The 16,489-nt window shown below is 37.0% G+C and overlaps 1 protein-coding gene across 1 annotated transcript in view; it reads right to left on the reverse strand.

The window, feature by feature from the left end:
- The window catches only part of NEO1 (neogenin 1), a 221,306-nt gene that overhangs the window by 19,900 nt on the left and 184,917 nt on the right, over positions 1-16,489 (reverse strand). The window contains exons 14-19 of the mRNA XM_075713990.1: positions 15,096-15,206; positions 11,273-11,467; positions 10,371-10,466; positions 9,000-9,223; positions 5,526-5,664; positions 2,710-2,817 (exon numbers count right to left, since the gene is read on the reverse strand). Of these exons, the coding sequence (XP_075570105.1) occupies positions 2,710-2,817; positions 5,526-5,664; positions 9,000-9,223; positions 10,371-10,466; positions 11,273-11,467; positions 15,096-15,206 (873 nt within the window). The remainder of the gene's footprint in view (positions 1-2,709; positions 2,818-5,525; positions 5,665-8,999; positions 9,224-10,370; positions 10,467-11,272; positions 11,468-15,095; positions 15,207-16,489) is intronic.

Raw genomic sequence — 16,489 nt, forward strand, 5'->3', positions numbered from 1 at the left:
CCTGTTTATAGACCAAATAATGTAAAATAACATAAAGCTGTTATTATCAAAACATCCTCAAAGTATTAATATTTATAGAAAACTTAACCTTAAAACAACAAAACATTCTCATGCACAGCTAAAGAACATGTGTTCAGTAGTTTATAATTATTTTATTTTTCAGTTTATTAACAAAGACGACAATAATCTGAAGAGAACTGAAGTTATCTTGCATGCCACACAAAAAAGGTATGGGAAATGTTTATGATCTGTTATTAAATATACTGCACATACAAACCAATAGGAAGTAAAAGCTTTATAACATTTGTTATATAAAAACCACAGAGCACCAGCATAAAAGAAATACCTGCACCAATATAGGGCTGCGTCATCAGATGCTTCATGCACAAATTGCTGCTTCCCTCGTCCCACAGAGCACTAATCTGGGGGTTACAGTAAGGAAGGGGGGACGTTCTCCAGTGTGACTTCCACTTCATTAAACCAACTGAAAATATTACTGATACCCCAAATTCACATAATTTGGAGGGTGACGCTTGAAACGCCAGTTGTAGGTCTGGCATGCTTTATTTCTTTCCTTGGTGGCATAGTTAACTACTGGGGAGTAGATTTAATAAATTGCTACTTGTACAGGTCACAAAGCAACATATCTGTAACTTGTCTAAGAAGGGACAACATATATATACACATAGTCACAATTAAAAGCACTATGTATAGTAGCGTGGCACAAGACTACTGGATTAACTTATGACTGTACTAATTAGTCAGCAACTATAATGACACACAAGCATCTGGAATCCAGACTAGCACAGTTCAGTATTTCACATCCATCCTATCCACATCAAAAGGAGATTAGAGCTGAAAAGACAAGTATTCCACAGACATGCTATCTGGTACATGGAATTACATCATCACTTAGTTTTTACAGCATTACTTAATGCACAGAATGAACTGAGATGAGTTAATAATTAGTCTGCTTCTCCTGCTGGCGGTGGCTCTTCCCACCAGAGGGCACTCAGCCCACACCTCCCTGAAAACTGCCTTGTTCCCCTGGCAAATTGCATCTAATGTTTGGTGGACTCAGGCTTACCACAGAATGATTTCTTTTATTTTTTAGCTGTTAACTGCTGGTTATGCAAAAACCTAATAAATACTATCTGTTTTCATTCAACACGTATGAATAAATGTAAGGTTCTCCTCCACAGTATAGACATTGCAAGATTTTTTTACCTGGAAAATTGAATGTGTATGATTAATTTTGCTAATCACATTGTGCAAGTAAATGCTGATCTCTCTGTACATTGTCTTCCCTTTCTCATGTATACACTTGATGTAAGATGATAGGATTATCTTTTTAAGAGCATACACAACCTGGGGATATTTGTGCCTTACGTTTCACACCTGACTGAATGACCCTCACTGACCACTAGCAACCAAGTCCTTTAACCTGCAGTTAAGATAAAAGCTCATTTCTCCAGTCAAACCTTCCTTCTCATATAGAGGAAGCATCTTGTTGATAATAATGCAGAATTGGCTTTATAGCCAATATAAAAATATACATACACAACACATAAACAGCTATATATGCATGCAGAGACATGCAAACGGCTCAGGCATTCTGGTGCAGAGTAAGTTGCTGTCTGTTAGTGTTGCATCCTTATAGCTCTACTTGTGAGACACACATGGCACTCGATGATACAGAAGAGCAGTGCACTGGTGTGTTGCACAACCCCTCCAGCCCTATTTTTTTTAGCACTGACACCAGAAAGACAGTGTACCTGTCAGAGCCACACTGCCTTACCTGCAGCCTTTGTGCTGCATGCATAGTGCCACTTTGCCTTTTAGGGGTCTTTCTTACAGCTTGCTTAAAAGTTTGTTGTAATTACTGAAGTTTAAGAGTCTCCAGTGTTCTGCCTTTTCAGAGGGATCAAATTAGTTTCAGTCTCCTGTCTAGCACCTGGGCTACAGTACTGCCCGATCAGATGCCAGCTGGTGACAGGTTTCAAAGGCTTGATTCTGCACCATAGTTAATTCTCAGAACAAAAGCAAATCATACACTGCAAACTACATGCCAATAAAACCTGATTTAAGCCTAAAGCCTGGAGGTAAAAAAGGAAAATTGAAGTGAATTCTATCAAAAAGTCTTTATAAATGTGAATCTGAACAGAAATTACAGACAAGAAACAGTAATTACTGTTTTCTGTAAAATGATTTATCCTACGCAAAAGTGATGCAGTTAGAAAGGCAAACAACAGTTTACTCCTAATGATTATGTCAGGGGACTAATAAACTGCCTTTAAGTCTGTTCTGTGCCACAGAAATGAAACAAAGATGACAAAGAGCACTGGGATAGATTCTTCTAAATAAAATACTGATGGGCCAGAGGCATTATAGATACATTTCTGGAGGCATGCTATTAGAATAGCACAAGCTGATGAAGGCAAAGGTTATTGAGATATTTAAACGTTCAATTATATTTCTGGTTTGACTCCAATTTCACACTGCAGTTAGTTTATATCTTAATATATTTTTACTAGGTACAAAAGTAAATAATTAATCTGAGCTACTAGAAAGATTGACAAAGAAGATATAGACCTCTTGGCTACCTCTAGGCTAAATGAAGTATGGAACATGTTCACATAGTTATGCAGATTATATTCTGCTGTTAATCAGGCATCTTTTATCTGCCTTTATTGCTCATGCAAACTGCACCTGTAATTTTGCCATTGGCTTCAGATGGAGGCTGCCAGTTAACAATTATTGTCCGAGGTTTTCCCTCTTTGCTCACCACAGTCACGTCTTTGGGAGGAGAAGTAGGAACTGCAAACAAACAAAAACCAAACTATCAGAAACAGGTTGCCCAATTTCACTGGATATAAACAAGTAACCTCAGTATCTTCGCTTTTTATTTGTTTTACCATTGAAAAAAGACAGGTACAATAATAAAAACTCTGAATGTTCAATCTTCAAATAAATCTACCATCTAGTGTAGTGGTCTTACCGATTTACTCCATTCAACTGGCAAATGCCATCTGGTGTGCAGCATCTCTTTTCTGTAAGGAGTTACCTGTTTCTAAAACACTTCTGTCAACAGATGTTGTGATTCATGACTGAATGAGTCCGTTTGTCTTCAAAAACATGGCATCTTTGTACAACCCTAGCAGTTGGGGTCAACAACTTCTAACCTGAATTTTGTTGGTCATCATAAAAATTACATGAACTTGTGAAATAAATACATTTTATATGCACAGGCATACGAAGTATCTCCTTATTTTCAGGTTTATGGTGGGACCAAGACCTAGTAACGCCAATTTGGCACTTAAAACAGAATCAGCAAAGTAAATCCACCAGAGATTTAGAATCATAATCCATAATTGCTGATTTAATTTACTGAAGAATTATTTGTAATTTACAAGGAAATCTGCACCACAGAAGCATTTGAAATCCAGAAATATTTGCTGAACACAATTGTCCAACCTTTTTCCTTGGGTTGCCAGAGAGCAACATTGAGAGAAAGAAAGAAAGAAAGGAGGGAGCACTTCCTTCTCCCATCAGCCTCCTCCTGCCTAAAGTTCAGGAAATGGCACAAGTTGCTCCAGCGAAAGACTGAAATCTGAGACCTTTCTCGCTGTGAACTAAAATACCCAGCTTGGTCTTAGATTAATGGCTTTCAAATGCACAGAGCCAACGTCTCCAAAGGTGCATTAACCAGCCACAGTTTGCAATGCCACATTATGAAAAACATGAGACTTCTAATTAGGTAACTTCTAGCAAAGTAAATCCGCCTTGGATATTTAATGCTATAATAGTAACATTTAGTGCTTACACAGTGCTTTCTGCATTTGAAGAGCGTTATGTATATTACTTAGTAGAAATTAATCTGTCTATCCTCTGAGATGGCTACCTATTATCCCTGTGCAGAATAATAGTTGGAAACCAGGAATAGCAAAAGCTCAAAAGTTACTGTAGCTATTACCCCAAATACTTAAAAACATGCTCAGCAAATGTTCAGACGTAAAGCATGATTCAAGGCCCTATAGTAAGCTTCAGAAAAAAAAAAAAAAAATCAGGACTATCCCTCAAGAGATTACTAATTCACAGATGAACACCGAACCCAGTATCCCGTATTTTTCTTCAGCATTAGCTGAGGAGCAAGTCCTATACAACACTGCTACTCATGAGTATTCAAAAATAGTGAGTCAGACACTCAGGAATTTGGCAACTAATATAAATCACAAGATCTGTTATGAGAAAATATATTTAACTTTTTTTGGTTTTTCATTTGCTGCTTAGTTCCCAAGCTTTTAGGTCATATTTGCAAATGTTCTTTACAACCACACCGACTAGAAATTTACTTTCTATTTAAATGAAATGAGACTTCCTGTATCTCGCCCTTGCTCCTGTACTTTTTTGAGTTTCAAATTCTCTTTTAAGAATTTTATTTGTGCTGCTTTTACAGTGCGTGCTCTTAGCATAGAGTTATGGATGAGAATTGTATGTGTGTCAGCAAAAATACCAAATAAAGTGTTTTAACATGGGATGGGCATAGCAATCAGGATGGGAAAGGAGCCTCGGTCCAGACTTGTGTTGTCAGAAGGGCAGCTGACTCCACATCATGGGATTCTCACCAAAAACTAAAGCAACTGAAGCTCACGAAGGGTTTATGGGACTTCAGAGTAAGTGAGGAGTTTTCTGATTTTGCTTTTTCTTATGTCTTGTTATAGAATATTTGGATGATCTCACCAATTCTTTGCCTACTTGATTTTTTTTTTGTTGTATTTTAATTTACCATGAGAACTACAGGGTAATTTGGATAGGCTCTCTTTTGTCCTTCCAGTTCAAACAGACAGAAACCTAAGCATAATAAGCAGTAAATTTAATTGCACAAACATCATTTAACACTGCAGGATAAAAAGAGCTAATGAGGGACAGGCCCTGGACCTCGCAGTTACTCCGTGGGCCCAAGTTCCACCCAGTAGCTACAAACCCTCTTCTGTTCTGTACTTTGAGAGTGCGTCATTTCAACAGCACTGCAATGGCAATTCCTGCTGAAGACCAAAAATGTAGGTCTGATTTGGATGTCTTAATTTCTACTGGGATTTTTTTTTTTTATTCATTTGCCTCACGCACTTCCTCACTCTGTAATAATTATCATCATAATTATAGCAAATTTTAATTATTATTTGCTGAAGTATTTTCTTTGTGTTTGCTATTAACTTGCTATTTCTGAGATGTTTCAAACGTATGCTTTATTCTCTCCTGTCCATGAACTGTGGTACATTATTCAGTACTTCTCTGTAATTTGATGTAAATTCTTTTGCATGCAATCATCCCTTTGAATTTGGAAGTATGTTGTTGTTTTTTAATCAGAATTTCTGACTCAACTATAAAGAAAAGAAGCCCCCAGCAAGTATTCATCAGCATAATCATTTTAAATACGTGCTTTCCCTCCTCCAGAATTCTGGCAGATTCGACTTTATTCATCTCGTCAGGAACGTTGGCCCTTCCAGAAAGACACAAAGGAATACCTAATTCAAAAGTTGTTCCATGTGCTGTCATACTCCAAGTACTTGATCTTCGACCTTTAGTCACCATCACAGAGAATTCATACAAGGTATTTGGTTTTAACCCGGTCACTAAATAGCTCAAAGTGGTTGCATTTGCAGTCTGAAAGAAAAACAAAGCGTCAGTAACTTCTGAACTGAAAACCATCAATCACCAGCTCTCCAATGCCCTTGTCTCAGGTAACTGTTTAAAACATTTTAGCATTGCTACATTTTCATAAGCACAGTCATTAATTCTGTAACATATTTTCTCTGTCATGCAAATTTATTAATCAAGTATTAATGCGCAGTTGTTTTATCCTAAACTAGAAATTCCTTCTGCAATCAGCAAGAGCATTTAATAGCAGTCAATTATAAATTATAAAAAATATAAAAAGCAATACAAGGTCCAGGGCACACTTGTTATGCAGCAGGCCATACCACTGTCTACTTGGGGGGGTTTAATTTACAGCATTTCATTAACTGATCTGGCTAGGGAAAACAATGAAGCATAGCTAACAATAACAGTCCTTCCTGAAATCTGTATCTCCCTTCCAAATTCCTGTTAGAATTTTCAGTATATTTTTAACAACCTTTAAAAAAATTAACTGAAAGTGCAAGTACTGAGAGACTTGAAGACAATGAAGCTTTATTCATATGTTGACTTTTTCAGAGAAAATGGTTATCTAGGATCACACAATGAAACTACACATGATTTATATTGTAATTGGTAACTCAGCCATTTAGGCAGACTTTTCAACCTTCAAGTGAAACTATCTGGTATTTGTTATACATGACTTGAACATAAACACAAAGCACTTGAGGCTTATGGAAACAAAAAAAAAAAATCTACATATATGTATATTCCTTACCTTGACCTACAGTGATCTAAACATAGAGAGTTAGTTGTTTCAGTATTTGACAGGGCCATTCAACAACTGTATTAATAACTAATACCTTCAGAAAACAACTGTTTTCAGCTAATGCTTTTTCAAGGAAAACGCCATCTACATTCCTTGAAGACTCTATGAATAATATAGTCCAAATTCTGCAAAGAAGCCCCCTATTTCTCAAATAGCAATGACAGCTTTTTTGTCACACCAGGTTCAGAAAACTGAAGCCAAGTGATACTTAGATTTGTACAAAGTATTTTCCTTGTTCACAGACATGCATTTTGCCAGTTAGACATCACAGAGCTGGACAGAGAATAAAGACATCATAAACCTAATTAAAATCAAGTCCTCCATTACCTTTAAACATTCACTCAATACAAAACTCAGTGTAGTTTCAAAGTAAATGTGATTGTGGCTGAATGGTTCAAATATTTAAGCATAGGGCAGGACAGTTCTTTCATTAGTTCAGTCACAAAGCTTGACTGAGCACAACCTCCCTAGTATGAACATGAAGCCATGTGTTCAGAAGAGCTTTTCATCAGCTCTCGAAGTGCCAAGCAGCATTGTCTCCCAGCTCTTTGCAGTGCAGCTCAGGGACATTAGGAAATAGCTGATGCTTCAGTAGAAACTGAGAAGACCTTTGGCCTGGACAATTATGTAATGGCATATCCAAAGGAGAAATCTTTTCCTAGCGTCTTGCATTATGAAAACCACACCATCTCTTCCTCTCCAGAATACCTGTGGAAATTCCTGACACCATTTAAGCATTTGATTCTGTTTATAGTACTTTTTAGCTCCTAGCTGCAGTCACATGTGGCAGCTGGAGTCCTTTTTACAGGTTAAAGTTGTGTTTTTCATCTATGGCTTTGAAAATCGTTATCTTTTAGTTTCACTGTGCATCAAATTGAATGTAAATGACACATGAAAGGCTAAACTGGAGCATTAGGCTTCTCTGCTTTCTTCATTTTTTAACACCACTTACTGTTTTTTAGATCACAAGATATCCCACAGTACGAAATTCTGCTCACCTACTAGAAACAAACTTCGTAAATACTACCCTGTAAAACTTATTTTCCTTTTATAAAGTCCTAAAAGATCTAAGATAAGATTTAATATTTTAGCTTAGGCTTGAGAGCACACTGATAAATCACAGGTAGCCTGCAAGTAGGACAACTCTGCTCCACCACCAAAGATCCTTTGAAAAATGCTCTCCGCTCCACATTTGTGAAACTACATGGTTCAAAGCACAGTGGAGTATTTTAGCTTCAGGAACTGTATCACATCTGTTCCTGTGTTTATATGTTCTAGAGTGACACAACTCCTATCCAAATGATTAGACCAAATGCTCTCAAACTTATGTCCTTTCAGGCAAATGCTTTTTACAGTGAGTAATTTTGAACTATATTCCATTATTACATATAATTTTTGGTCCACAATAAAGCTTCTTGACCACTGCCCACCAGCACTGAGAACGGTGGAAGTATTTCATTTACCACTGAGGGTGGGGTTTTTTTAAGCATTTAACTAATGAAACTGCAGCGTTATATAAATCACTCTAAAGACATCCTCTGCACATGACTCAGGAATGTGGGTTCATAAATAACTTGCCTTTAGAGGACAAACACACATATATACATCTATTCATTTCAATAAAAAAAAAATCTGGTTTGTAACAAGATTGCTCTGTAGGAGCATAAAGGGAGCTCCACTAGCTGGATATTTTAACAACCATTTCCTTTGAGTCTCATTTCAAATGCGAAATTTGCAGTCAGCATTTCAGAAGCTTCCAGCTAACTCTGAAAATTTAAAAAAAAAAAAAAAAAAAATATCCAACCAACCAACTACAAACATCCAAACCCATAAACCGAACCCCAAATTTAGTCTCCAAATCAAAACAGTAGATGAAAATCAAGGAAGGCAGGGATATCATGAAGTTATTGTTCTATATTTTCCACCCACTCAGTTCCCAAAGGAAAGGTTTACTATCAGCTTTGTATGAACAGAAAAGGTTGTAAAAGGAAACTTAAAACCATCAGGGTAAATATTTTCCCTGCATGACTTGCCCCACAAATTCAGATTCTTTTGCTAGCTGGAGAGAAGCCATTAGTAAAATATACTGCATTATCATTAATGCATTATTGGCTCCTCTAAAGGTAAGCCCACATCTGTCATACAAAGCGATCGTGTAAGGGTGAAGTAGAAAGGATAAAACTGTCACCGTGTCCATGGTTCCACAGAAGAACGTAATTCTGAAAATGTTTGCCTGCCTTCCCCAAGCCAGCTCTTCCATTCACTCACACACAACATGCCGTCTCAATCTTTCACATACATATGCAAAAGATACCACAAAAACAATTACTTCCACTAAATCTAGAAGAATCTTTGAAGCGATGATTTAACTGCGCAGTACTGATGTGAACTCAGTCCCGGCATCTCAAATAAAACTGGGCACACCTCTATACTGTTTTCTAAGCGCTTGTCGTTAGTCTCAACTTTCACTTAACCCTGTCATGAAACTTCTCACTGAAATAATGCAGCTGTGTTAGTGTTGTTGAAACTCCAATACCTTGTACTTTGTATTTGCAGGAATATTGGTTTTCCAGCGAACTGTGTAGTAGCGAGCATCTGTGATCTTCTGGTTCTTTGGCAGAGAGTTGTCTGCCCAAGTGATCCGTATGGTGTCATGACTCAGAATGGATGCCTGAACTCCCACCGGTGGCATCATGGGAGATGGATCTGGCACTGGAGTGTATGGAGCATTAATAACAAACAAATCAACCTCGGAAGTGTCTAGGGAATTGATGGGTAAAAAGTAGTGTATTATAATTAAAAAGGGAGAAGGTGGCATTTTAATGTAAACAAAAACAAAAAAGGGGAAATGCAGGGTAGTACAATGAAATGAAAGGTGAGAAATGGAGAAAAAGAGAGAAAAGCCAGAGTTAATAGGTGACATAAGACTGGCTAATAAAATTACTCTTGCATAGTGTTCCCTTCTTAAGGCAATAAGACAACATATATATGCTAATATATATACACACCTAATCATATTAGTGTTTAGTGCATTCAACCATGGCCTAAGAACCCCAAACATACAGTAATTTTAACTTTGACTTTATTTGCCTCAGAATGTCCACTGATTCCTCTTCCAGAAAACAATGAGGAGGAAAAAGAGCTGGACTTCTAGATGGATAAATGCCACTTCATAAAAATTACAGGGAACACCTATCACCTTTTAAAGAACATTAATGGCAATCAAGTTCTAGGTATTATATAAATTTGCAATAACTGAAGAAACTGCCATTCCAAATCCTCTATAAAATCTGTAAGGATTCCTGCTCTTCAGAAGACTAAACAGAAGTGTTAACATCTACACAAAATAAATAAGTCAACAGTCCAGTAGGGAGCACAGTGAGCCATAGCATAGTAATCGCTCACTTGCAAAGAAATTTCTCTGCTTAAAATCTTTTATTAATGTATGACAAGATTAAAAAAAAAATGCCAAGAACTTGTTTAGTGTGACTGCAGATTGCGACTTAGACAAAGAAAACGCAGGCATCATATTCAAAATCTCAGTGTAAGACCAAAAAAAAAAAAAAAAATCTGTACTTGTCCATAAAAAACAAAATATGGGCCTTTAGAACTGCACCCACACAATTTGTAATGGTAACTTTTTGAATAAGAACATCTATAAGTAGTTGAAGGGTAAGTTTTGTAATTTAAAAATCAAACCAATTTTAGGTGGTTTATTAAACAGATGAAACATGCGAGGCAATCCCTGAACCAGTAAGGCCAATCAGTTAAAGAAACAGAGTGTACTTGATGACTCTGAAAAACACCACTCTTACATCATGCATCATCCCATTTTCAGCTGCTGTGCGGAGAGGCATGTTAACAACCTTCAGCTGTGCAGAACTTAAAAGCAGCCCCTCGCCTTTACCTGAGTGAGGCCTGGTCACTGCGCTCTCGTAGAGAGGGATTCCTTCACCAACGTTGTTAAATGCTTTCAGAGTTATGACATAGTGGGAGCTTGGGTCTAAAGGGGAAAAGAAATTAAATATATTTTTAGTGCAACCTGTTAGTGATTCCTATTTTCTGTTTCTCCATTTTCTCTTTGTTCACTATTTTATTTTTTAACAGAAATACATGAAATAACTAGACTAAATTTGAATTGAGAAAATCTCTGTACAGACCTTCTTTTAGTGTTCAATAGTTCTCATACAGTGGAAGTCTATAGTCACAACAAATCTACCTTAAGTCCAGTCAAAATAGTAGTGAGGAAAAACATTTTAAAATGAACATTTTAAGTTGCCCTACTATATAATATTATCCAAAACTCCAATTTTAGGGAATTTCCCAATAGGTCGCAATACTAGTATTTATTTTGCTTTCAGGATATCTTACCTACCACAGAGAGTTCTGTGGAGGAGCAATTCTGTATTTTTCTTTTAATGTAGATGCCACTGTATCTTGGTGACATTTTAAGTTTCTTTTTTGCCTGAAGCCACCTGTTCCGCAGCTCCAGAAGGAGAATAAGAGAATGCTGCTCAGAAGAAAGTTTTTGTAATAACCGTTAAAGGGAAAGCATCAAATCAAAATGCACTACGCTTCAAATTCAGATTCTGGGTTTGGGGTTTTTTTTATTCCTCTGCCTCTTTCTCTATCAGCAGAAAATTGAGTTTATTCATCAACAGTTTGGCATCTGGTATAATATCCAAGTAAGCAAAAAGATCCTCTTACAAACATGCTTGTAGTTTTATTTATTTATAATACCATAATTAGAAAACAGCAACATAAATGAGAGGTAAAACTTGGGCACTGATGTTAATTGACTTTCCTTACCTAAGTTTTCAATGGTGTAGTATCTCTGTTTATAGTCCACCTTGATGGTCTGCGCATGAGGACTGCCAATGCCATACCCTATAGCATAGCCTCTCACCACGATGTTCTGGTTTTCAGGTGGAGTCCAGCTTACTACAATACTGGTGACAAGCGGACGGACATGTAAGGAACTTGGAACTTCAGGAACACGAGTTTCTGTTAAAGAAAAATGATGGATTTAAAGGACTTCTCTTAAATAAAGGTAATTACATGAAGAGCTATGAGCTAGTAAGGTCAAATGTAGCACTGCTACTGTCTGTCTGTATTGAAATGAGTACGCTCTAAAGGAGAGAGGAGAGTGCAAAGAACTATAATAAGCAGAAGAAAATGAACATAGTTTTGTATACTAATATATTTTAATAGACCCTCTTTTTAAAAGAAAGGACAGTCGTACTGAAGAAAGGTATCACATCTGCTTCAAGGCAGATTTTTCTGATGTTTGCGCATGTTCTCTCCAATTTGTAATTTTTCAAAATACGCATTAAATTTATCACATCCTTCCCCTCCACAAAGCAATCTCCTTTTAGTTCCATCATATTACTTACTTGTGGGCATTAAAATAATTATATTGAAAACACACCAATGATTAAAGAAAGGTTCCTGAGCTCACTGTAGGATTAAACAGAATATTCCAAACCTCTAAGAATTGTCAGTAAACTGGATATTGCATGTGCTGCAAAGGTTTGTTGTGATTTGTCCTACACTTGTCACTGTTTAAATCCTTGAGTCTCTTTAACGTAATTCACAAAATGTACGCAGAGACTACACAACCATACCACAAGATCAAAAAATACTCAGAGAGTTTCTATCAAGTGCTTGAATCCTACCCCCAACAAGCAACACAAATCTAGTCACAACCCAACAGAGACATGGAATGTGGATCCTTAGTAACACAATGACTTCCACAATACGCCACTGTAATCTCCTAATATTTTTACTAAAGGGATTTTTCTCCAATGTTGATTACAACTTAAAAGCAATCGAAAAGCTCAACTGTACATACTAATGTTCATACCTTTGTTTTAACTTCTTAAAAATTAAATAAGTACTTTTGTCAGGCCACTGGAGCCTGCTATATGTTGACAGATTATAAATAATTCTGTGCAATAGTAAGCTGAGTTCTCCACTCTAAAATAAAATCAGTTCAGAGAGTTCTGCTTCCTGCAGGGATTTCATTTTAATGAAACATGCTGCATTTATCTAAAAACATTTAATAAAGCACCACAACAGGATTATTTGGATCATAATACGCCACTGGCTTGCTAGCCCAGGGAGTTTATGGTCTCCAGCTGACACAGCCGATCAATTAAAGTTCACAACTATTAAATACAGAAAAGCTACAGAATTGCAATATAAGAGATGACATTTTTAACTGCACAGAAGTTAGTGCATTAGGGGTAAACTCTGCACAACTGTTTAACACCTCTTGCATATGCACTCCTGGTGGGACTTGCACCAGCTCTGCAAAATTACACAGCCCTACTAACACTAAGTTGTAACAAGTCTGGCTCCCATTCACGTTGATGACACTATAAAGTGAATTGTTTTCCATTTAAATTCAAAAAGCAGCCAGGGAATAAAAAGGAATTATGCCTTACATCTCTATTGAACCTGGAAAATTAAAGATTAACTGTAAATACATTTGCATGGTATTAAAATTATCCACGCGCTTACTAAAGAAAAAAAAAGCAAAAAATATACATCTTATTTCCAGTATGCATATACACAAATATCTCATACATGTATACAGAATGATATGAATACCATGTTACATTGTCTTAACTGTGAACTGTTATTACTTTATTCTTTGTAAAGAATATGCATAAAGAAAGTTAGATTTCCTGAAAGACTGCAACATTCCAACTTGAAAAAAATTAAAATTAAAGAATCAACACAGAATGAAAAGGTTCTTTTCTTCTCCCTCCTTCTGCCCTATTTAAATTTAATCCTGATGCTATCCGCTGGCAAAGTATTGTTAACTCTAATTCAAGAGCGGAGTACATTTTCACTACATTGTGTAAGTGCTGCCCATTTACAGAGCTCTACTTCAGTCTGGGGAACTAGTGGTTTCTCAAAGCTGCAAGGCTGTGTCATATCCAGTTAGACAGACACACAGATGCAAGTCATTTCAACGCTAAAAAGTAAATTTTAAGTAACTACAAAACTGAACTCTACTGTTAACACTGGGTTTTGCGCTGCTCTTGATTAAGCAATGGAGTAAGAAGTAAGAGAACAAGTATGAAGTCAAGCGTCAACTTTGCATAACACAAAGACTGGGCTCTCAAGGGCTTTAATCAGCTGACTGCTGAAGCAATCTTCCAACAGTGCAGAGCAAATATTGAAGCTCTTTTATTATTCTGTCTTCCAGCTGCCAGTATAACTGAATCTCAGGCCACACAGATGTGAAAGACATTACGGGATCCTGTGGCATTAAGCTAGAATGACCCTCCAACTACTTCAACAAAGCCAAGAGGGAGACTGGCCTGCAAGAAGTGTAAGGTAACTTGTGTGCGACAGCACTAATTAAATGCCTTTTTGAAATAGGAACAGTCTATCCAGAATCACCAGCTCCATGTAGGCAGTTCCAAAGAGATCTGCCCCAGCCACCCTTTTAAAAATGGCACTTCTCTGCTTCAATTTCAATTGCTTTTAGTCAGATTCTGGGAGATACAAATTTGTTCATCTGAATTTTGCAAGAATCAGGCTCCCACTTGCAAATTATTCCAAACAAAACAACTGGTCCAGCTATCAAAGACCAAAATTTTTCACAGAATATTTTCTGCTTTTATTGTTAAACTCTACACTGAAAAACCAAGATGTTAACATGGTTCTGTATACCACATATGATGAATATATAGCTTTGGTGGAAAATACTTCATTTCTGACGAAAGATATGGTCTATACTAGTCTATCAGTACTGAAAATATAATCACTCTCCCTTTTCTTCTGAAGTGGCAAAATAACAATTACTGAGGGTCAAATGTTCGCTTTAGAAAGAGTCTAAGCAAAAAAAAAAAATTCAGGAAAAATATTCTAAGAGAGCATGGTACCAATGAAACATAGTGGTAAGATTGCAAAGGTCTATGGGTGACAACAACATTTTCCACTGTTTCTTTCATACTGTGGCATCTCTCTCATGTTCAACAAGGTTTACAACTCCAAGTCTGCAACCACAGTGCAGGCACTAATACTACAAACTGCAGCCAACAGGACTACCTCTAGTCAATCAGTGCACGGTGTCTCCGAATATCCAGTCACCACTCTGAACTCTTTGAGGTATACTTCCATGGTTTCATTAGCATAACTGAGGCGCTACAGCAATACATAATCACTATTTTACTTCCCTCAAGGAAAACAGTCCTCCTACCTTTGTTTCACAACCCCTGCATAATTAACAAGGAGAGTTTTATTACAATATAAAAATCGAGCCATTAATATTATATAAATCTTATAATGTATTATTATTTAAATATTGAAGCACTGACATTGTAATTCATAACTGGGTATTTCTTAGCAGAAAAAAACATAATGCCAACATACAGTACTAGAAAGTGTAGAAGCAAGGTTTAATTTCAAGCCATTTAATTGACTTGGGAAGAATTTTGTGTTAAAATAGAAATTAATTTCACTTAATCATAAAGCACATTGCATAATTAGAATACAGTAAGAACAACTGAACAGAATTCAGGTTTGCCTTTAAAAAAGGCAATCAAACTTTACTGTGCCCTGTCCATGAATTCTAATGTTTTTGATGTCACAAATATGTTCAGACTTATGATCTTACCATCTAGATCACTCTCAAATGTTTCTGCTGATATCCAGTCGGTAGCTGGTCCAGTACCATTAACAGTCAAGGCAGCAACTCGGAAGCTGTATTCTGTACCTCGTTCAAGACCTAAGAGAGAAAGAGTATCCAAGATACCAACATAGGAATTCCAGCTGTGAGCACAGGAATCACAGTTCCTAATTAAAATACAGGTATAACCTGACGGTAAAAAGCCTTTCACCCCACCATTGCCACTGGAGCGTAACATGAGGTCAGGAATGGAGAAGCGCTACCCACAGTGCAGCTCTGGTAAGGAAGCTGACACCAATTAGCGTGTAACAGCTAAACTGTGACCGGAGACACCCAGGCCTGTGACACTCTGCTGACTGTCCCTGTGGGCCACTGGAAGAGTCTGTGAGGTACTATTTGCAGCCAGCTTTAACTTCTGGCTATTAATTAGTTTGAAGTACAGAACCACCCACATCCATAACTAAACCTAGGTGTAGAGTGTAGACAGCAAGTGACCAAACTCTGCAAACAGTTTATTTACTGTATATAAGAGTGTATAATCAATAATCAAAGCAGTATGAAAATGCACCCAAAATTTGATATGTTCTTAAACAGGCTTTGTTGCTGACAAAAATATACTCTAGTTACAGGCACATATCAACTCCTACTCTGTGAGAAAACTGAAACTTACTGAGTCACAGCTGGAGTTTCTGAGAACAAATCAAAACATCTTGTTAAAAAGTGCAATTCATTTTCTAGAGAGTCACAATTTCTTCTCTTTTGACCAACTGTTCATTTACAGAGATTTAAAACAAATGAACAAAATGTAGTCTTGCTCCTGTCTCATATACTGTTTATTTCTGCTAAACAAAATTCTAGTTCTGGTAACAATATATAATTTATACTACGTAATGTACTAGATTGGATTTTTAAGCGTACAAAATAAAGGAAGGATATATTACATTCATGCCAGAAAGAAGGGAAAAGGTTGACGTCAGTGAAACTAGGTGGGATGATTTGCACAGATGCCTGAGGTAAGAAGTTCCTAGGACTCTGAGCTGGGCTTGTTGGTGAGCATTGCAACAAGACACATGTGACAGAGCACACCTACATTATATCCCCATGCAAACTGGGGAGTCTGCCAAACACCCAGCCAGACTGCAGTTCGTTGGCATCCTTCTCCATACATTATTTCTGGCATGTGGACAAACAGTGAGCTCAGGACCATCTTCTCCATGCAACCTCTGTGCCTTTTATAAAGGTTTTAAAATGACCCATCCAGTCCACTTAGCAAATCAATGGCAAAATTAGGGCGAGAAAACAGGCCTCTAGACTTTGGTTACTACTAGCCAGCCCACACTACCTCATAACCTACAAACACTCATTTTAAGTGTTTTCATTTT

This window comes from Pelecanus crispus, chromosome 7 (genome assembly GCF_030463565.1).
Source record: "Pelecanus crispus isolate bPelCri1 chromosome 7, bPelCri1.pri, whole genome shotgun sequence".
Classification (NCBI taxonomy): Eukaryota; Metazoa; Chordata; class Aves; order Pelecaniformes; family Pelecanidae; genus Pelecanus; species Pelecanus crispus.